This window comes from Oryzias latipes, chromosome 18 (genome assembly GCF_053564925.1).
Source record: "Oryzias latipes strain Hd-rR chromosome 18, Olatipes_Hd-rR_3.1".
NCBI classification, from domain to species: Eukaryota; Metazoa; Chordata; class Actinopteri; order Beloniformes; family Adrianichthyidae; genus Oryzias; species Oryzias latipes.
Genome location: NC_136254.1, coordinates 9,637,532 through 9,659,874, shown reverse-complemented (window position 1 = coordinate 9,659,874; position 22,343 = coordinate 9,637,532). Strand labels below are relative to the sequence as shown.

The following is a 22,343-nucleotide window of genomic DNA, read 5'->3' as shown; positions in this document are numbered from 1 at the left end:
TTGGTTCTGTACACTATGCAGCATTTCATAAAATTACACCAGGAATAACACTTCAAAAGTACACCTAAATATCGCCATTTTCTATTTCACACCTTACGCTATTTAAAAAGTTATTACAGCCAATATTTTACAACAATGACTTAAATGCAAACTTACGCATTAACTTGAGCAGCTATGTTTTCCCACGCTAACTGTCTCTGTTTTGCAGATGCAGCGGTGTTGCTTTTCTTCTGGAATATGTGCTCATATTCACTGTAACTCTGCAGCAGCACGTCAAGTTCAGCTGGCGAAAAATACGCAGACCTCTTTGTTTTCACGGTTGCCATGGTGACTCGTGATATCTGCGCTCCATTGGTAATGGCTTCTTATAGTCGCAGTGCGCACGCTCACCTCCGAATTAGTCCACTCAGAATTGATTGACCTAACTCCGATCAGCTTCTCTGAAACAGAAAACTCAGAGTTGTTAAGCTCTCGATTGACCAACTCAGAGTTCAAGTTTAACCTCAGAGTTGGTTGAACCTCCTTTCTGAAACAGGCCCCTGGTGAGGCTCGGGAGCGCTGTGCCACAGTCTGACGGCAGGACTCAATGTTAACAGAGACGTAGGGTGGAAACACTAGTATAGGCCTGCAGAAAGGGCTTCAGGTGAAGCAATGCTTTACCAGCAGGGGGCAGACGTGAGCTGACAGCTGCTTTGTAGCTACACTGTTGCCGTAGAAAAAGACAAAGAACGCCTGTCTCCATTGAGAGAAAGAAACTCATATAAAATAAAGGAAAATAAGGAAGACTTTTCCAACAGATCATAAAGCTTTTTCTGGAGAAGGATCGACACATGGACTCAAAAAGTAAGGCCAAACATGTTTTTCAATGTTTGTATTTTAAAAATAACATTGGAGTAAGTGGATAAAAATGTAAGTAAAATCATTTCTTTTATTTTTATGATCATTTTCACAGACATTTGATAACTGTTTAAAGCTCCAGAATTTGAAGTTTGAAAAATATCAGAAATAGTTACTGAGGGTCAAATGTGTGCTGAACACATCTGTATTATACTTTAATTTGTTTACAGTATATATGAATAATTTATAAACAAGAAGAGTGTTCTATCCATCTATAAAATAAATATTTGCTGTAGGACAAATATGATGTGTCATGAGGCCGCAAAAGCTGCGCAGCATTTAGAATTGGTTGTGATTTATTAAGAGAAAGATGCGTAGGATGTGCGTGCGCACGGTTTTATAACTAAATATTTCTGTGCGTACGCACATCCTATGTTTCATCCGTACGCCACTTCTGACGCAAATCCTACGCAAAGTTTTATAAATGAGGCCCCTGGTCGTTGCTTTTCAGGAATGTTTTCACGTGTTCTAAACAGACGACAAAGTGACGGAAAGCGTCACCCCGGACAGCCATCGGACTTCACTTTCAACTTCATCAAGCAATGCACGGAACTGACGGTAGTTTCATTTACATCAGCCAGCTATTTAGTGGTCCGCTGAAAATTAAAAAAGCCCCACTGGTAGAAACGTGTGTCGTAAGCCGGATCGTCACCTAAGTGGTGCAGCAGCAGCTAAAACGGTTACCAAGACAGATTTTTTTAAGAGTCCGTATCTTTAACAACTTACAACCCAGAACAGTTTCAACGACATATTGCTAGCAGGAGAAGCAAATTCTCCTTCTCTGTTTAAAGTCCATTCGTTCCAGTACTTAAAATCAGCACAACAGCATGGACATGACTTTCAATTCACAACACTCTTACTCAAGGTTTTACCCTATAACTCCCACTTCCCATGAGCCTTAGGAGGTGAAGGCGGGGCTAGTGGCGGTCATGTGCATTTTAGGTCTGTTAGCAGCGAGGGATTGTGGGACGCAGTTTCCTGATCTAATTAGGGCTCAGCATGAGCGTTTCTGTTTGCCCACGTTTCTTTTCATATGGCAGTTTTGTTGTTCCACCTTAGTTTATTCTTCCTGTTATGTTTGTTTCTTTTTGTTGGACCATGAGTGTGGAAGGGAGAGAGGTTGATCACTACAGTGCAATGTTAAACATAATGCACTTCAAAACAATTTGGGAATAGTAATGACGGAAAGTCAAGTATGCATTTGGCTTCCAGTTGTACTCCCTCCATTGGCTTTCATCTCTACTCCCTTCTCTCTGTGGACTCGTGCGGCTAAGTCGCAATCAGTTGATTGACATCTCAACTTTTAGCCAGAGTGGCTTCCGTTTTCCGACAGCATGTGACGTACCTGCTGGGCAGTGCATCATCAATTCTGCAAGCTCTTTCAGCATTGGAAAAAATAAAGAATGCTTGTGTCTTGTTATTCCTCCTACAGAAACCATATTAAAACAAAAAGTATATTTCTCTCTCCCATCTATTTATTTACATTTTAAAACATTTTTGAATATGCTCCAGGGAGCCACCAGGGCGGCGCTAAAGAGCCGCATCCGGCTACGGAGCCACGGGTTACCGACCCCCGACCTAGTTAAATGATTATGGATGTTAAGTTTATTGTAGACACTTTTATTGAGTGATTAGTTCAGGGCCCCAGAGAGTTGAGGGCCCCAGGTAATGGCCTACCTTTCTGCAAGGGTAAGTCCACCCTGCCAGCATACCTTTGTTGTTGGAGCCTTTGTCTTCCTCATCTCTTTGGTTCTTTCTAAACTAGGCCCCTGATGCTTTCTTTAATTGTTTGCCCGTGATTCAGGCCTTCCCCCTCTTTTGAAACATTTAAGAGCATATGTCCTTTAAATATGAGTAAAGTGTTACAAAGTTGAAACTATGGAATAAATATTAGTTTTAAGTTTTTCAGTGTTTAAAAAAAAATACTTGCTTTAAGGCACAGTCTCTTGCACCCGAACAGGTGCGAAGCAGTTTGGGTTGTACAGGTCCATGATATGTTGTAGAGAGGAGCGGCTGCATCTTAATTGGATGCGTATGTGTTCCCTTAAGCCTCCTGGTGGCACCTCAAAGGACGTCATGAAAGTGGAACATACTATTGTTGTGTGGTAAATGTATTATAAAGTATTTGTAAGGCATGCAATTAAGATACGCGTGATATTGTTGTGTAATATCCTCATTTCTAACAGGCAAGCTGCACACTTTTCATATGAACAGCGTCAATTTTTTTGAAGAGAGGGTTAAAAGCTAAAAATCATCTACCAGTACTTCTACAACCTTGTGGTCTACAATTTTGTGCATGCAACTTGTATATCTTTCAAAGTTTTTCCCATTTTCACCTGTGGACAGCCTGTTTCCTCCTGTAATTAAGAAACCATTGAGTCTAAAGTCTGACTAGTAAATCTATTAAAAACTTGAAAATGTACGTATATAATTTTTCTTCACATTTATATAATATTTGTTAAAAGAAAGTCCTACTTAATATCTGAAAAGCATGTTAGAGCAATGTTTTAACTGTCAGCCTACTTCATCAGACATAAAACCACATGTGGTTCTGTGGTAAGGTTGCAACATAGAACCTTCTTGAAACAGTTGAAGGACTATTGATAAAAATCAACTACTTCCCTTTAGTTGCTAAATTCAACCGTGCTGTCCCTAAAGCTGAAGCCTTCATGTTTTTGAGCACCATAATCACCTACAACTCACCTACAAGAACACCATCCCGGAGAATCGATCTCAGATGTAATATTGAGGAGAGATGTCCTGATGTGATCACATGAAATCATGAAAAAATCACATGAAAAAAAATGAGCTCCCTCAATAATGATTTCCAGATTAAACTGGAATTCTATGAACAATTAAAGAACGTGGACACTTCTTATAAGTCTCTTCTCTTTGAAAGTGTCCCTGGTTAAATATTGGGCCAAATCCACATTCATTCCCTGCCCTTAGGGCTTCTCACTACCTCTTAATTTATCCCTCCAAGACGAGAGTTATGGAAAAAGTGACCTAATATTTGGACATTACTACCACTCCATAATGTCATGAATAGTCGCGGGTCATCTATGTTAGCGTGTAGCTGCCAGCCCTCGGAGAATACATAACATCGGTTTTATATCTTTCAAGTCATGTAAAAACAAAAAATCCTTGCTTACAGTTAAATGTAAACTTCTGTCCTTCAGAGCACACCCACATAAAGAAATGTGATTCTCCTTGGTTTTACAAGTGGGACACGGCTCATCCTACCGGCGGACGGTTTCCCAGCCTTAAGTCACTACGGCTTCTCCGCGAAAAAACAAATTTGGACACCATTAATGCTCCAACTGCCCCTATAATTGGAGCAACAGGAATAAACCGGGGGGGGGGGAATGAATTCTGGTTTGGTGTTGGTCTACAAAACGCATTTAAAAATAAAAATAACCTCTATAAACAATTCCTTAAACAAAGATCAAGAGAGAATAAATAGAGATCCATGTTACAAAAAAATAAACTTTATTATTCTGCTTAACAAAAATAAAAACAATGTAAAAAGAGTTCTGGAAATTTTAAACATCGTTAAAAATGGGGACAAATCACCAAACATACCCAGATTACTTAATTGATCAGAAGGATCAAAGCTACAATGTTAATGAAGCAGCAAATGCTTTACGTCCTCATTCATTGTAGATATAGTTTCCGCTAGTAACAGCATTGAGGTGGTCCTATCTCAACGCCACGGCTAGCCGGCCGAAACATACCCCTGTGCCTGCCTACTAGTCTTGGAAGCTCACCAATGCTGAGCACAGCTATGACGTGGAAGACCGAGAGCTGTTGGCCATGAAGGCGACATTTGGTAAGTGGAGGCATTGGTAGGAGGGGGGTTGCTACTCATTTTTTTTGACAGACCACCGTAACTTGGAGTACATCGGTACTGCAAAGCGACTCAACCCTTGCCAGGCAAGCTGTTCACTGCTCTTTTCACTTCAATTCCAGATTACCTTTCCCCCTGGCTCCAAGACTGGGAAAGCTGATGTGCTGTTTCAGATCCAGCTCGCTGTTTGCTGCACTCAACAACATGCAAACAGGCACTGCCGAGAGGGCCCCAACTTTTCTCCTCCTTAGCGCTTCATGCATTGCGACTCACTTGAGGTTGGGGTTGGGTTGGGGGGGTAGAGTGGTGGTCTGGCTTGACTTGGGGGGTGTACTTTTTGCCTGTGCTGGGGGGGGGGGGGGGGGGGGGGGGGGGGGGCTGCTCAAAAGGGGAGGCAGCGACACTGGATGGGCTGTCCATCTGCACCTAGGGCTGGGATCACTTCTTCCCTGGCTCTGGGACAGGGTGGGGCAATCCTCTTGGGGCCCGCGGGCACTCTAGTTGACACCTACCATGGCTGTGGGGTCTGGGGGGGTCGGGGCTTGTTGGCCCTTTCCTAAGGGGGGGGCTACCTGGTAGAGGCGGAGGGTCCACTATCGGTACGGGACCTTAGAGGTTTGTCGGGTTGGGGCCTCCACTGAGGCAATTGGCGGTCACCCCGACTCGTTGGCTGCCTCGGTCCCGTAGAGGCTTGACTCGAGCTCTCCCAGGGGCGGTACCTGTGTGGGATGGGTGGTGTGGGGCCTGGAGGGTCGGTGCTTCGGATGATGGGACCCCTGGGCTGAGGAGACCTGAGCCCTATGCTAGGGGGGGGGGGGGGGGGGGGGGGGGGGGGGGGGCTGTTTTACCACTGGAGGACAGTCTACCAGCTGTCAGAGACTCATATAATCTCTTATTAGGGTGATGGGGGGGGGAGTCAGCCTGCGATGCACCTTGGGGCAGGAGCTACTTGGCAGTGGTCCCCCTCTCATGGTTGCCGTATGGAAAACCCTACCCGCCAATTTTAACTACACACCCTTTAGTACACACACCCTTTACCCCTCAAAATATACACTCCAATTCAAACACACATACACACACACCTTCACAAACACACACACATGCATTTCACAAGGAAGGAGGGACCTCAGACCATCTGTCCCATGAATAAATATAATTAAGATGAATCAAGTTTAGCTTAAATTACAAATGGAGATGATTCAAATATAAACCTAGTGTGTCAAAAGATTCATAACCCCCATTACAAAAGTAAAATATGCCTAACACAAAATGCTTGACGCTCTCCTCAGTTTCCTCAGCTGTTGAACAGGACAAGTTATGAAAAGAGAGAGAAATGACTCCTGTATGTTTAATCTGGGACATGGCCAGCAGAGGGTGACACGTCACCTGACTGCACTGAACTCATTCATTTGTATTGGCACCCTTTGTATGTGTGCACATTTGTGTGTACGTTTGTGTGTGTGTGTGTGGGGGGGGGGGGGGGGTGTCTTGGTTCCAGGATTAGATCAGTCTGATTGTTGTCCTCCAAACAAGAAGTGCTCAAAGATCACTTCAGAAACACAAAAAAATGTCTTCTTTGGACCTTTGGTGAAAAAATGTAAACTGTTGTTGTGGTCAACGCTTAAGACTTTTACTTTCATTTAAATTTCTTTTTATTTACTTCTTGTTGGGTTAAAACAACCTCCAACATCAGAATTACAAAATAAGGAAAGAAAGACAACCGACCAAAGGTACCTTGATGAGGAGAACAGATAGAGATAATACCTAGCAACAATCTCTGTCCGCTCTGGCACATATTCTGCTGCCTCCTCTTTGTCGGGTATTCCCTAAATTAAACATGCGCTGAGCTCTAAGGAGGGGAAACAGAAACGGCTGCAGCATGATCAGAAAACATTAATTGCAACATGTCTGTCTTTTCACAGCCTTCCACACATCACCTTTTGACCTGCAAAGCCTTTTTCTCACGGATAACTGACACAGAGCGTCCTTCGATTCAGGTCTAGACACAGATAACACATAGTTCTAATGTTGATGCCGGGAAGATGCTAAGATAGTCAGTTTACCCCCAAGAGTTTCCTTCCTGTGAAACAAACACTTCTGCAAACATGATTATACCACCTATAGCTAGGTAATGCATAAAAGCAAATATGAGATAACTTATATACATTTTCCAACAATTCTGTGATAAACAATATTTTCTTCTTTCAATCAACATTTATACTAAAAACTTTTTAACTGACAGTCAAAATTCCTTCAAAGAAGTTAATGTACAAACTTCCAACAAAGATTCACTCAGAAAAAAACAGAGTTTGTCTGTCAGAATGGGTCAAACCCTAAAACCTGTTTTCTTAGAGGTTCAGTCTGGACTTAAACCAGGTTAGACCGTCAGAGTGAACCTTGAGGTCTGCAGAATTCAGCTGCATTTCTATTTTCCTCTCCAGTAAGAACAAGTTCTTCTTCCTCAGAGGAAGAGCTTTATTTCTGTCTCTTCTCCTGAATCAGCAGCTGAGGCAGCATCTCATCCTCAGACTCAAAAGTCCTAAATGAGACACGACCACCATAAACCACCTGATCGTCCACACAGCGCCTCATCAGATGAAAGAAAGCAGAAAAGATTAACATTAATCCAGCTCCCCAACAAAGGAAAATGTTTTCTTTGGCGCCACCTTCAGGCCAAATGTGCTTTTATTTTGAAATTCACATCAGCTCTCACTTTACTTTGTCCTGTCTAATTGTACATTTCTAACATGGCCACAACCCTTCAGGCTTCATTTACACCTGTCAGGATCCTTGTGGTGACATCAGGAATCATCAGTCCAATTCATATATGAATATGATGGAACTACCTATCAGCCTCCAGATTTCTCTCTGCAGATTCTCTCTATTCAGTTTAACTCAAATGTTCAGAGGTCAGAAGATCTCAACGTGCTGCAAATGAGGACAGCAACACACGATTTACAGGACAGTTTAACACCTGCAAATAAAAACACAAAAACTCTGTCAACACACCAACACAGCAGCACTGCAACAATGGAAAAACAAGGAGACACTGCAAGAAATTGACCACATGGTGGCGCTGACAGCTGGATGACAGACAGCCACACTCCTGAACACTGCTCACATATCTTGTTATTTATTATACAGCAGAGGAACCATAGAGATTAAAATAAGCTGCAGTTTGTGTGACAATTGATTGTTGTTACTGTGAGACTAAACACTGATCCCAGAATGCAACACAGACAGATGCTAGAAAGCTGCAAGCATTGTGTTTGAAACAATAAACATTTAAAATGTCAAAATTTATGAAAACAATTTAGAATTATTACATTTGAAATTCATTTGTATGAGCCAATGAACACAAACAAACACAACGAAGAGATCTTCAGTCAAGTGCTTTTGTTTACAAGCTTTGGTTCAAAATAGAAATGTCCGGTTAAAGGCAGTGTGAATCCAGACCAAAAGGAAGGTTCAGGACTGGATCCAGACCAAATTAAGTGGACTCGGTCCAGACCAACAGACTTTTTCAGTCTGAATACACCCTAAGAGAAGAAGATGGCTGCAGTATTGATAGTTATTAGAAAATCAAATGACAAAAGACAAAAATCCAAACAGCTGTGTGTGTTCATGTACATCTGTTAGTGTTGTTGTGTCTGTCCATGAAACTTGTGATGTTTCATGACACTTAATTAAAATGATAAAGAAATGCCCAATTCAGGAGGTTTTGAACACTTTTCTCATATCACGACTCTGGAGACGTTGAACGTTGTCAGCAGTTTTAATGATATTTAAAGAGTAAAACGGAAAGCAAATGATCAACAATTAATGTATATAAATATGCATAGCATTCCATCATTACTGTACAAAACTCAGAAAATAATAGACTGATAAATGTATTTCTTTTACCAAAATCAGAAGTCATAAAACCAAATTTTCACCACGTACCGGCGATGCAACTTCTGACTTGAGACGTTTGCAGCAAATTCTTTAACCCTTGTGCTATCTTAGATGACCCCACCCTTACACTGATGTGTTCTCCCTACCATGACAAAGGTGGATAAAGGTGAAAGGATTTCATGTAATCCATGGACACCAGTGAAGATCACAAATCATTGAAGAAAAAAGGTTCAGAGCACTGTCTTCTGGGTCTAGATGACCCAACTCCCAATGTTGAAGTGCCTAGGATAGCACAAGGGATACATGACACAACGGAGTGCATGCAGGTCTTTTCTGTTTCTACATGTGCACTTCTCAATAAAGTTTATTCAAATAAATGTGTTAAACAGCAATACCTGGCACGACTGCCAAAAACAAGTCAGAAATAATCAGCCCACCAACAGAGGATCTAAAACACATTCATATAACACAATATGTAACTTCACTCATAACTGAAAAAAACTTTAGAAAAGTTCTTTCAGTGACCTAAATCCTTGTGTGGACTCAAATTGATTTAGAAATCATGTCAAATGTAAAGAAGTTTACTGCAGTTTGTTAGTCATGTTCAGCAGCGGCAGAAAGAGTCAGAAGCTGAGTTCCTCAGGAGTTTCTCATCTTCAAGAAGTCTAAATCCAGGTGGCGCTCTTGGAGTTCCAGGATAGAAAAGCAGACAGCCCAGTTTTTCTTCATTTTTGTTTAGCTCCTGCTGATGACAGAGACATTGACTTTATTGAAGCTTTTTCTTCTGAAAATGTTTCATTCTGACGTGAGAGATTCTATGCAGGTGAGTCCTGAAGAATTCCAGAGTGATTCAAGGCTGTTTGATTCGTTTGTGCTCTAAGTGTTAGATCAGGGGTGTCCAAAGTTTTTTTGGCAAGGGCCAAATAAAGAAAAATGAGCAAAGGTCCGGGCCGCACACAAGAGGTGACATATTGACACATGTTTACTGTGTATTTTTAACTCACCTATAATGAAAAGAACATAAAGAACATTGCTCTCAGTGGGAGCAGTGATGCTGATCTTTGCCACATAAAACAAGCGCACGTCAAAATGAAACATTCACTCAGACAATGAAACCTCATTCCAACCAGGCAGTTCAGAACGGGTTTATTGAGCAGCTGAAGCCAGCAGATCTTTACATACGTAGCCGTTAGTGTGGTTGACTGGTAGAGTGCACGATTTTGTAGTTTATAAAGAGTTGACTGTTTTCTCAGAAAAGTAGACCAAAAAAAAGGGGCTTATGGGTGACCAACAAGGACAATTTTAACATTAAACACACACAATTTAAAAAGCTTCATTTTACAATTACACTCTGTGACAAAATATGCATCTATGAACAAAAAAAATCAATAGTTCATAAAGAATGACATTATTAGCATGAGCTGAGGAATCTAAAGGCACGTGGTGATCCTGGTGTTGGGCAACAGACAGTGGTAGCAGTGGTCCGCGTGCCCCGATTCACCTGGCAGACAGAGCCCACACCACCCCTCCCCTTTCGTTCTCTGTCATGCAGCCGCGTGTGACACAGACAGGAGCAGCTGTAGGGACGGGGATTCAAAGGTTTCAGCTGTCACCGCCACCCCCACGTTACATTTGCGCACCGGACAATTGCCCGTATTACCTGTGCCTAAAACCGCCACCCATGCCCCCCCCCCCCCCCCCCCCCCCCCCCCGGCATCGCTTCGGACGCGCCCCACTATTTGAGAAGCACTGCCTTAAAGAAATATTCATTTTCCCACCGTGTATAAAATCTTCTACATTCACTTGCTATCTTGCGTTTCTTCGGTGCTGCCATTTCTGGTAACTCATAAATATTCTTCTTTGCTTAATTTTGTTTAGTGGAGAAGCACCTTTCAGTGATTGACTCCACCTAGTGTTGAAACTGAGAAGTGCAACAGAGTTCCACACCATTTGCGGGCTATATTCAATTATATTTTCAAAATTTGCTGCGGGCCAATAAAAACAGACCCGCGGGCCATAGTTTGGACACCCCTGTGTTAGACAGTAAAGCACTGGCAGCATTCAAACTAGGAATCCATCAGTTCCACCAAAGTCAAGTTCAACCAGAAGAAAATCCTCATCAAAGACCTGAAGAATGTCAGTCTGAGAGTAGAAGCTGCACGAGTCAAACAAAAGCAGCAGAAAACATCAAAATCCATCTATGATCTTCATCCTCTTCCTCCTGAGGAAGATCACATGGATTCTGAGAGTCTTGGTGAATTTTCTAACTTGTGTTGCTCAAACCTTTGAGTCTCATAGAAAACATGCTTCTCCTTCTTGGTGTCTTAAAATGTTCTTGTAGCATTTTTCTCATGATAGAGGACATTTATGAAGGAAATTCAGATTAAAACTACATTTCTGAGTATTTCTTTATTTAAACTGTTGTGAATTGATAGCAGACAACAAAATGCTGTCTTGAAGCATGAGAGTGGTCTGAGGCTGGAGGATTCTCTGTTTTTGATGGACACTAAACTTTTAGATTTACGTAGGTTACCTTCTTTGTATGAGAGTGTTTTTAAGTCTCTGCACCGTTTGAGTGTTGTGAAATAAATAAAAACCTCTCCCTCTCTGTTTTGGCTCTTAAAGGAGCCGTTGATCTTTGGTTGGAGATTTGTGATGAAACCACCCCTGACCTTCATTTTGCAGCTCTGTAGTTCTGACCCTCGAACAGCTGTCTTCACTGTGCAGACAGGAGGACGTTGTATATTAACCGAGTGAAAGCTTTGAACAGGACTAAACCGCCTTTCCAGTGCATGGACTGAAAAACTGAGTGAGGGGAGGATGGACCGTAGTGGAGAGTTCTTTAAAAAGCTCCTAAACTGAAGAGAACTGGTGACCTCCAATGGAGGATCTGACATGGGGCTGTTATTTGGAACTGCTTTATCTTTGTTCTCAACCACTGTTTCTGACCGCTGCCCTTTTTGTGACCTAAGGGAGACACTTTCTCATGATTTTTAGTCTTTCAGGCCTCTTTACTCTTTATGTGACTGTGTTCTGTTGATTCCTGGTTGAATTGACGTTTCAAAAATCAAAAATCTTCTTCTTCACTGACTTTTCATTGCGAGGAAGGAAAAGTAAAGAATTAAACATTGAAGGTCCTGCAGCTGCAACAACAGAACACCTGACATGTGTTTCCCTTAGAATGCTGCAAAATATGACCATCAATGGTTCCACAGAACACCAGCATTAGTCTCATTCTTCTGTTCTGTTGAAAAATTTCTGACTTTTCTCAGGAATGTTTCACAGATCAGCTGATGTGATGCAGCAGAATTAATTTGCTAGAAAACATATTTCCATTTCCACACAGGATTATTGACATCTGCATCATTCTTTCAGGTCACATGACTTTCTCACCATATATTTTGGTGCAGGAACATGTTTTCATTTTTCAAATGTCTCATGCTGACAGATTTTCTAAAGTCACTTTCTGACCTTAGACAAACTGAACCGTTGCAATACTGTAGAAATAATGCACAAGTATTTTTTTATGATTATTTGTTTCACATCAACCAAAAAGTCCCCTCAGATTACCTATATTGGCATAATCTGGATTATTTTCTGGGTCTTCAGGGCCTCTGAGTGACTCATAAAGAGCAACATCACCTTCAAATACAAACCAGAAGAAAATGAAATTAGAAATTTCAGACAAACTTTTCAAACATGTTCATTCAATGATTTCTTCATGAAAAATAAGAAGTCAGATTTCAAGCTGACCATGGAGCAGAGAGGCATATGTGTTGTGTTGAGCATCAATCTCATCTGGAACACAATTCTGATTTTGTTCATCAGACCTGCTGAGATGAAAGAAATCAATAACTAAATAAACACAGACATCAATCAATAAAAGCTGAAAAGTACCAACCTGATGGAGCTTGAATCTGTAAATGACAACATCACATGTTTCTAAAGTCAACAGCATCATTGCAAAACAATATCAATCATATCGTCATCAATGGGATTTTAAAGGAACATTTATCACCTTTTGACTTTTTGCAGAAATAAAACATCAGTGGGAAGATCATCAGTAAAAAGACACAAACTGGTCTAACAACCAACACAGGAAATGAAGAGCTGTCAGGTCTGGATGCAGCTGGAACACATCATGGATTAGAATCAACCTCAGTGGACACATTCATGAACTAAATGCTGCTGTTATTGTTCATGCTGAGAACAACTGGAAAGATTTGCTGACATGTTACTGCCAACCAGGAGAAGCTCATCATCATCTGGAAACATCAACATTCATCTTCATCACATATGATCCCAACATGTTTGACGTCTGCTTCATTCTGCTTTGACATCCAGTTGATCATCTAAATCCATCTTCAACTTCTGCATGTCTTTCAAATCAATCCAATGATGAAAGTCAAGCTAAAAATAGGAATCCAAACATGTTTCCACTCACAGTGTCCAGTGATGTTGACTGCGTTGCTGAATGCTGATCCAGACTCACACCAGTACACTGCATTACTGGACTGGATCTTCTGAACATGACATGTTGATCCATTCATTGTTCCCCAGTCAGAACAGAATGACAGGAAGTCAGGAAGCAGAAACCTGCTGACTCTCCACTCAGCAGAGTTTCCCTCACAGCTCAGTGAGACAGAGTCAGAGGTGAAGTGTTGGACTCTGTCAGGACTCACTGAGAGAGACGCTGATGGATGAAGATCTGAAAACAAACAGGATGAAGATCAGCACACTTTAGCTTCATTTGGAGAGCAAAGAGACACAAAAACAAATGTGTTTCAATGGATTTTCATTCAATGGCTTGGAGTTAGAATGGCTCTATGCAAATGAAAAAGAAACATTTGTTTACAACATTTTGAATGAGAGTTGACTGTTAGCAATAAGTGGAAACAAGCAAACTAAAGAGCAGAATCTGACGGCATTAGAAAAGTGAAGAGAAATCATTCAGTGTTGACAGAAATGAATCAACAATCAGAAGTCTGACCTCCAGACCAGACAAAGTGGGGTTGACTGTAAAGAGTGTAGAAGTGTGGCTCTCCTCTTCCAGCTCTGCACACATATCCTGCTGTGTGTGTCTGTCCATGAATGATGTAGGAGTTGTCTGCAGTCCCATTGGAGCTAGCAGGCAGCAGCTCATAGCTGTAAGAGCCAGACTTGTGTGATAGATCAGGAACAGCTTTATACCAGTAGAAGCTCCATCCTGCAGACACATGTTCAACCTCACAGCTCAGAGTCACTGAGGCTCCAGGACTCAACCACCATGGAGACACTCTCAGGACAGGTTCTGGGGGAGAAATAGTGTTGTTTTTAGTGACTTTGTTGTGTTTCTGACCAAACTCTTTCATGTGACACCTTTGGTTCTGATAGAAGAAGCTCCACAGGTTGACAGAACTCTGATAACTCTGCTGTCAGACAGAAATGAAGCAGGAGATTTTTCACTTTCTTCATGATTGTTTTGACCTCTCTGCTGCTCTGCTGTGACTTCTGCTGCTCTATGACAAACTACACTATTAGAAGAAATGATCAGCAGCTTCTCTTCAACAGAGATCATTTATTGTCAATGTTTCACTTTTACAGATGATGGACCAACTCTGTCAGCCTGCAACACTTTGATTTTTGCAGGAACTGCAACAGAAACACAGCAAGGCTCTTTAGCTGAAATGGACTCAATATTTTTAATTCTGTCTATTCCACAGTTATGTTGGTTTTTCATCAAGAATTGTTCTTGTCATTAAGTTGCTATGGTTACCAATACCCCTCCCTTCAGTTCATTTTAATAGATGCCGATCAAAACTTTAAAAACCGGAAACAGTAGTTTAATCGTTAAGGATGAGAACAATTGTTGATTTCTAAATAATTTTACAGCTGTTTTCAAATCAACCACACAGTGTCACATCAACATCCTTTAGTTAGTTTTATGTGTTTACATTTACAGCAGGGCTCATTTTGGCCTTTTTAGAAGACAAATTTGTTCCAGTGACTTTCTAGTTAAAAGTGAAGAAAAAATTGTGTTTAAAAATAAGAGTGAAAAGCTTTAGAACCAAAACTTAACAGTTTTATAGATATTATTCAAAATAATAAACTTTAAACATTTTATATTTTCATATTAAAACCTTTTTAAACTCACCAATGACTGGATCACTGAACTCTGTGTGATAAACTGGTTCTCCTCTTCCTCCTCTGCATCTGTAGACTCCTCCCTGTGAGACTCTGATTTGTCCATTTGAGAGGAAATCAGCATCTTGTGTTCTCAGCAGTTTGGAGGGTTTCTCTCCTCTGAACCAGAAGAAACTCCAACCAGATGATAAAGGCTTCACTGAACAGTTCAGGGTCACTCTGCCCCCTACTGGAGACTTTGTGATCTTCAGTTCAGCCTTTGGTTTGTGTGCTGTGGAGTTCAGAAATAGATGTATTTATCCGTCTAAACAGAGGCCAACATCTAACACAGTTGTTGTTCCTGCTGTCAGTGTGGCTCTGGGTCTTTCTTCTGGTATTTAACAAAAACATTTACTTTTAATAATAATAATACCAAAAATAAGACAATATTAGTAAAATAAGTAATGTTAAAAACACACATCACACACAAACACATCAAACTATTGAAGTGTTCAGGAGTATTTTTGTGAAAAGTCTTTTTTCAGTTTCAGTGATATTTACTCCTCAATATAATTTCTCATAAACTGAGTCATATCAAAAACACACTAAGAAATTACCTGATACATGTATAGAGACTCTGTTGCTGCACTTTTTATAATCTGAACCCTTCCTGAGACCACAGCACTGAAAATCACCACTGTGACTTTTATCTAGCAGATTTATTTTGAAATCTTGTTGTGTGACGTCAGAATAAAGTGTCCAATCATTTATCTTCAATGTGTATTTCCAGTCATCTGTTCTTCCTTCCTTCATGTCACATTTGAAGGTTAAAGATTCTCCAGTAAAAATAATTGACCATTTGGGTTCAAAGGTCAACACAGCATCTAGAACAAACACAAACACACAATTGAATTAAAAAACTTGATTTTACCATGTAAAGAAACAACAAAAAAGAACATCTATTATTAATAAAAATATACAATCAGAGGTTTTGTCTATAAATGATGCATTAAACTGACATTAATGTAAAAACTATGAAAATAAACAACATCATAGTGAAATGTTGAGAGTGCAATGGTACAAAGTACTATGTCACACACATGCAGAATCATTTATAGAGATGTTTATAAATTATTTTCAGCCATATGTGATAAACATGCACCAATAAGGAAAGTAACTGTGAGATCTAGTAAAGCTCCTTGGTTGGATGTTGATCTAAATCAACTTATGAAGGAGAGAGATCAAAGACTTTGGTCATGTGTCACTTAGATTACTGCTCTGCTATTAGGTCAAATGCAAACAAAGATGACCTTGAAAGACTTCAGAAAGTGCAGAACAGGGCTGCAAGATTAGCTCTGGGTTGTGCTTTTAGGACTAATACAGACTGGATGCATCCGTGTCTTTCATGCATTAAAGTTCAGGACAGGTTTGCATGTAGTCTGATTTTGTTTCTGCATAAAATCTGGACCCTGCACAAACCCTTTAGCTTATTTTTGCAGCTGTTGTCCAACAATATAAGACATCATTTAACACTAGAAAAGCTTCTGTTACTTTTACTCTCCCTCTACCACGAACCAGACCCCTAAAAAAACTGTCATGTATGTCAATTACATACTGGAACATGCTGCCTTCAGAAACCAAAGTAGAAAAATGCCAAAAGAGTTTTAAAGTTAATCTTAAAAAAATCGAAATTTTATAACATAATTTCGCTGCACAATTGTCATTTGTTTTAATGAAATAGATTCTCATATTTTTGTTTTTTGAGATTTTTTTTGAATATATAATTTCCTCTGTATTTGTTTTTTCATGTATGTATTTTGCTGATTTTGTGTATACTCAAAAAAAGGAAATTACCAGCCAATTAACTTTACAGAAATGTAACTTGTCATTTCAACCAGAAAATTGTATGTTTGTAAATCATACGTGAAGGAATCATGTCGATTGTACATAAAAATAATCAATTTAGCAGTAACTAAATTCAATCATGTTGATCCAACATGATACCATTAAATTGGATTATATTATTAATCCCAAGGCATTGTGGGATACCATTTTCTTTGTCTATCTGGGCAGATTGGTGATTAAGTGTGAGTTTTTGTCCATGTGTTTTGTTGTCTAGCTATTTTACTCCCTTTTAACTAGTAATTTAAAGTGTTATGTTTATTTTGGGAGAGGATGATAATCAACCCCCTTGTTCAGTAAAACACCAGTGATCCAATATGAAAGACAGAGATATTTACACATGAACTCCTATCCTGAAATGCGGGACATTGCTGGTTAATTCATCTATTTGATATGAAAATTACAAGGCCCATAGGTTGAACTTTAGAAAAGTGTGTCAATTTCAAGTGTTTAAACAAAACTAAAGAAAATATAACAAACAAGTTAAGTTAGATCCACATATTATATTGAGTTGGGTAGACATACAAATTTAAGTTCAATAAACTTAAACAATCACGTGTTACCAATTGTAGTGATTCATTTAAATTAGATCAACTTTTTTCTTATTAGAGTGAGCAACAATATTAAGTTAAAGTTTAGTACAACTGTAGTGTTTAAATTGAATCAACTTAAATTTATTAGGTTGAACCTAAATACATCAAGTTGACCCAACCTAAGTACATTAAGTAGGACCAATATGATTCATTTTTGTTCAAGTAAAGCTTTCTAATCAGGTGGAAAACCTTTTAATAATTTTTTTATGTTCATTCAATGTGAAAGGTTTTTGAGTGATTCCTTTAATGCGGACGCCAGGAAGAGTAGTCTTACCTTTGGATAAGACAAATGGGCATCCTTAAATAAATAAATAAAAATCTATGTCCAAATGGAGAAACATGGGGGGGGGGGGTGACCCACTTTCTGTCCTCTGTCATCTTTGACATCTTTTCTCAGGAATCTGGGCTCCCATTCACAACTGACACAATAACAGAGCAGTAACCAGACTCATCAGCACTAAACCACATGAAGACTCTCTTTGAATAATGAGACATTAGTCCACCATCCTGATCCAAACTGGATCTTTGACGTTTGCATCTGATCACATGACGTCTAGTTATTTAACGTTTGTGTCAAAGCTTGGAGATGGTCAGAACAGAAAGAAAGAGAACTTCCTCACCAGCAGTTAGAAGTGAAGAAGCTCCTCAGATGAACAGTGAGTGACTTCAATGACTAATAAATGTGAATGTCTGAACTTCTTAAAGGTCTGGAAGTTTCCATGCTGATTATTTCAATAATGAAGAAAGAAAACACAAAGAAACTCACCAACAATGGTGACTGGATCACTGAACTCTGTGTGATAAACTGGTTCTCCTCTTCCTCCTCTGCATCTGTAGACTCCTCCCTGTGAAACCCTGATTTCTCTATTAGAATGGGAATCAGTATTTTGCACTGTCAGCACTTCCTGGTTTTTCTCTCCTCTGTAAAAATAATAACTCCAACCAGATGATGATGGATTCACAGAACAGGTCAGAGTTCCTCCATTTCTACTTATCTGAGCCTTTGGAGGATCTGGAATAGATTTCAAAACAATAAAAGAAACAGATTCTATTAATATTAAAACACATTTACAAGAAAAATCACGATAAACTTTAAATTGATGATTTCTTGTTAAAACATAAGAAATAAAATATGTGACCATCTTCTTAGATAGAAACATGTTTGTTAACTTTTATAGTCTAAAAGGATTCCTGTCATGTATTTTGATGCCTTTAATAAAAATATAGAGAAAAACTCATAACATGTTTCCATCTTAACCGCGACACCGCGCCCCCTGGTGGTTCATCACTGCGGTTATCAAAAATTTGACACTGTCACAGCTCTAGTTTATATGGAAGCGAATCTGTAGCATAAATAAAAAGCAAAGTCAAAACCAGAAATGCTTTTTAATTTTCAAAATGAAGCTGCATTCTTTGACTCAAAATTAAAATGAAAAAGCAATATTTCAAAATGCTTTTTCATTTTATACTTAAAACCGCTGATTCTGTGTCATAATTAAAACAAAAATGTAAAGAGGGGATTGCATTTGCATTTTCAAATCCACCCTGGGAAACTTGTTGTAATAAGTTCCTGGGGGTGCACATCTCCGACGACTTGTCTTGGAACCAAAACACTGCATCACTGGCCAAGAAATCCCAACTACGCCTGTACTTCCTCCGTAAATTGAAGAGGGCCAAAGCTCCTCCCCCCATCATGCAGACCTTTTACAGGGGGGCCATCGAGAGCATCCTGACCAGCTGCATCACCGTGTGGTACGGAGCCTGCAACGCGTTCTGCCGGAAGACTCTGCAGCACATTGTGAAAACAGCTGAGAAGATCGTTGGTGTCCCTCTTACTGGCCTCTCAGATATTTACCGCTCCCGCCTCACCCGCAAAGCCATCAGGATTGCAGGGGACCCCTCCCACCCATCCCAGAGACACTTCAACCTGCTGCCATCAGGGAGGAGGCTGCAAAGTATCCAGGCCAGAACCAGCAGACTAAAAGACAGTTTCCTCCATCAGGCGATAAGGACACTCAACTCCCTCCCTGCCCTCCCCCCTCTGGCCCCTCCACTCCATCCTACAAGCCCACACTGAAAACTTTCACAACAGTTCAGATCACCACCTTCACCAAAGACTGCCATCAATGACTCATCCACTTACTGTTCTCAGCACTGTTGTCACTTTAAACTGCCACTTTAACCATCTCATTGCTCTCTGCACTGTTTAGACTACTGTTATTCTTCTTCTTATTGCTGTCTTTTTATCTATTTTTTAAGTCGTTTATTTATTTATTATTTTATATGCTGCTTGCACTGTGGGGTGAGAGGAAAGAAATTTCATCTGTGCTGTATGTCTTTATGGATGCAGCATATTTGACAATAAAGCCGACTTTGACTTTGACTTTCTTAAAAGCATTAGCAGAGGGGAAGCGGGGCGATGACGTCACTGCTTTCTCCGTGTGTCCGGCTGCTGACTGACACAGACAGACATCCACAAGCAGACTGTGTTAGCGGCAGAGAAGACTGCTTTGTGTTGGTTGTGAACTTCTGATGAGTTTCCACAGCTTCTCAGGACTACATAACAGCATGTCCGCCTTCTGCGGTCCTCCTGACGCACCGCGGACAAGCTTTGTTCTTCGGACCGCCAGCTGCCATCGCATAGCGGAGCGCGAAGCTCCTGATCATGATCGCTGAAGGCGGAAATGGTGCTACGATCTGAGAAACCATCATATGAATTTGTATTTCCAGTGGTGTCCAGAACAAAATAAAGGATGATGTTATTCCCACATATTTACAAATTTATCTGCAGCTTCGTGCTGAATTTGCTGTTTGATTTATTAAGATCCAGGAGTCCAGGTTTGAGCAGTTCAGGTCCAGCGGTTTGTGAACAGGACCCGGTTTTAGGTGATCTTAATGTGAAAAATGCAGCAGAATGTTCCTTTAGTGCCCTCGCAAATCAGAAGCTGTGAATCGCAACCAAACTTCAGCGTCGTCTGACCGCACGGATTTACAAACAAATGATCGAGCAGAGCAGGCCCTTAAATATAGTCTTAACTGTAATAAAAGCACATTTAGAAGATAGTCTCCTGCAGTTTAGCGCTGAGTGAGTGTTTGTCCAACCAGCAAACATTTAGCATGGTGAAATCTGCTATCTGTTAATGGGGCTCTGGCTGTCATCAAACAGCAAATTCAGCGTGAAGCTGCAAATAAATATGTGAATATGTGGGAATTACATCAGTCTTTATTTTGTTCTGGACACCACTGGAAACACAAATTCATTTGATGGTTTCTCAGATCGTAGCAGCATTTCTGCCTTCAGCGATCATCGGAGCTTCGCGCTCCTCTGTGCGATGGCAGCTGGCGGTCCGAAGAACAAAGCTTGTCCGCGGTGCGTCAGGAGGAGGACCGCAGAAGGCGGACATGCAGATACTTAGTCCTGAGAAGCTGTGGAAACTCATCAGAAGTTCACAACCAACTCAAAGCCGTCCTCTCTGCCGCTAACGGTCTGCTCCTGAATGTCTGTGTGTGTCTCTCAGTGGCCGGACACACGGAGAAAGCAGTGACGTCATCGCCCCGCCTCCCCTCTGCTAATACTTTTAAGAAATGATTATTGCAACAAGTTTCCCAGGGTGGATTTGAAAATGCAAATGCAATCCCCTCTTTACATTTTTGTTTTAATTATAACACAGAACAAGCGGATTTAAGTACAAAATGAAAAAGCATTTTGAAATATTGCTTTTTCATTTGAATTTTGAGTCATTTGATGCAGCTTCATTTTGAAAATTTAAAAGCATTTCTATTAATCCATTTTAAATGTCGTTTTAAACATTTCTAAATGAATTATGTTACACATTTACCAGAGAACGTCTTGAAAATGAAATGTCAAATACCATTTTAATTTTAATTTTGTCACAGAAAAAGCTGTGTTGAGGAAGGAAATGAAAAAGCATTTTGGTGGATTGCTTTTTCATTTTAATTTTGAGTCAAAAAATGCAGCTTCATTTTGAAAATGAAAAAGCATTTCTGGTTTTGACTTTGCTTTTTATTTATGCTACAGAATCGCTTCCATAGTTTTAAGCCAAAACCCAGTAAACTTATTCTCCTTGGTTGTAAAATGAACAATTTCTGTACATAAATTATTTAGTAATAATTATTCTGACAACAATCTTTTTTTTATGTTTCTAACTGGATTTTCTCAGTTTTTTAAATCCATGATTGTAAAATTGCGATTTTTAAATAAAATCCTGTCAAAGATATACTTTTTAAATCAGTGTTGATGTATTTTTAAATCATTTTATTTTTTGTTTATAGAAAAGTTAAGAAACATTTTACAAGTTCTAATTTTTGGTAAAAGTAGAAGAAAAAAATCTTTACATTCAACTAAGTATGAAATTCTTACCTAAGAAAGATAACCTTAAAGCTTTACTCCACTTTGTAGCAGAATATGAATCATCTGTGGGTCTGCTCTTACAGCTGTAGTCTCCACTGATGGAAGCTGTGATAGTCCAGTCTTTCTGCTTTGTCCTGAATGTCTGTGACTGAGGTCTTCTCCATTCATACTCCCACTGAACTCCTTCACCTCCCTGAACCTCACATGTCAGAGTGATCCTCTCTCCTCTGAAGATCTGAGACCAGCTGGGTTTTTGGGTTAAACTGACTTTGTTGGAAACTGTTTCCATCAGATTTGGATACAATAAAACACATTTTTAATGTTCAAATCAATGATTGTGAAAAGCTTTCAATAAAGTGAAATCCCTCACAGGTTATTTGAATGGTGACTTCATCACTTGGATCAGAGTAGACGGCTGGTTCTCCTCTAAATCCTCTGCATCTGTAGATTCCTCCTTGTGAAACTCTGATGTTTCCATTTAGTCCATCGTTCATTCTGTATTCAGAGGTGTGTGAGGTTCTTCTGAACCACTCATATTTCCAACCAGCAGATTTCTCCACAGAGCAGATCAGTGTCACTCTGTCTCCTACTGACACAGTTGTTGTTGCTGCTGTCAGTGTGGCTCTGGCTCTGTCTGCAATGTTTGACATTTCAATATAACAATTATGAGAATCATGCTGCATCAGTGGCATTCATTAAATACATTTTTAAATATAAATTCTCTCATAAAACGAGT

General features: G+C 40.0%; 1 protein-coding gene across 1 annotated transcript; it reads right to left on the bottom strand.

The window, feature by feature from the left end:
• Window positions 1-14,201: 14,201 nt before the first annotated feature.
• On the bottom strand, window positions 14,202-21,896 carry LOC144987323 (low affinity immunoglobulin gamma Fc region receptor II-like). Its single transcript, XM_078936666.1, has 3 exons — window positions 21,617-21,896; window positions 15,358-15,624; window positions 14,202-14,269 (listed from the first exon to the last, which is right to left on the bottom strand). Exons 1-3 carry the CDS (start codon window positions 21,894-21,896, stop codon window positions 14,202-14,204), a joined length of 615 nt encoding a protein of 204 aa, XP_078792792.1.
• Window positions 21,897-22,343: the final 447 nt, after the last annotated feature.

Excerpts from the sequence above, each read along its gene's own strand:
- LOC144987323 (XM_078936666.1), bottom strand. The coding sequence starts at position 21,896 with ATGGAAACAGTTTCCAACAAAGTCAGTTTAACCCAAAAACCCAGCTGG. Across the intron at positions 15,625-21,616 it reads TTTAAGGTTATCTTTCTTAG|ATGCTGTGTTGACCTTTGAA; the intron begins GTAAGAATTTCA and ends TGTTTGTTCTAG. Across the intron at positions 14,270-15,357 it reads AGTCTCTATACATGTATCAG|TTCCTGCAAAAATCAAAGTG; the intron begins GTAATTTCTTAG and ends TTTCTGTTGCAG.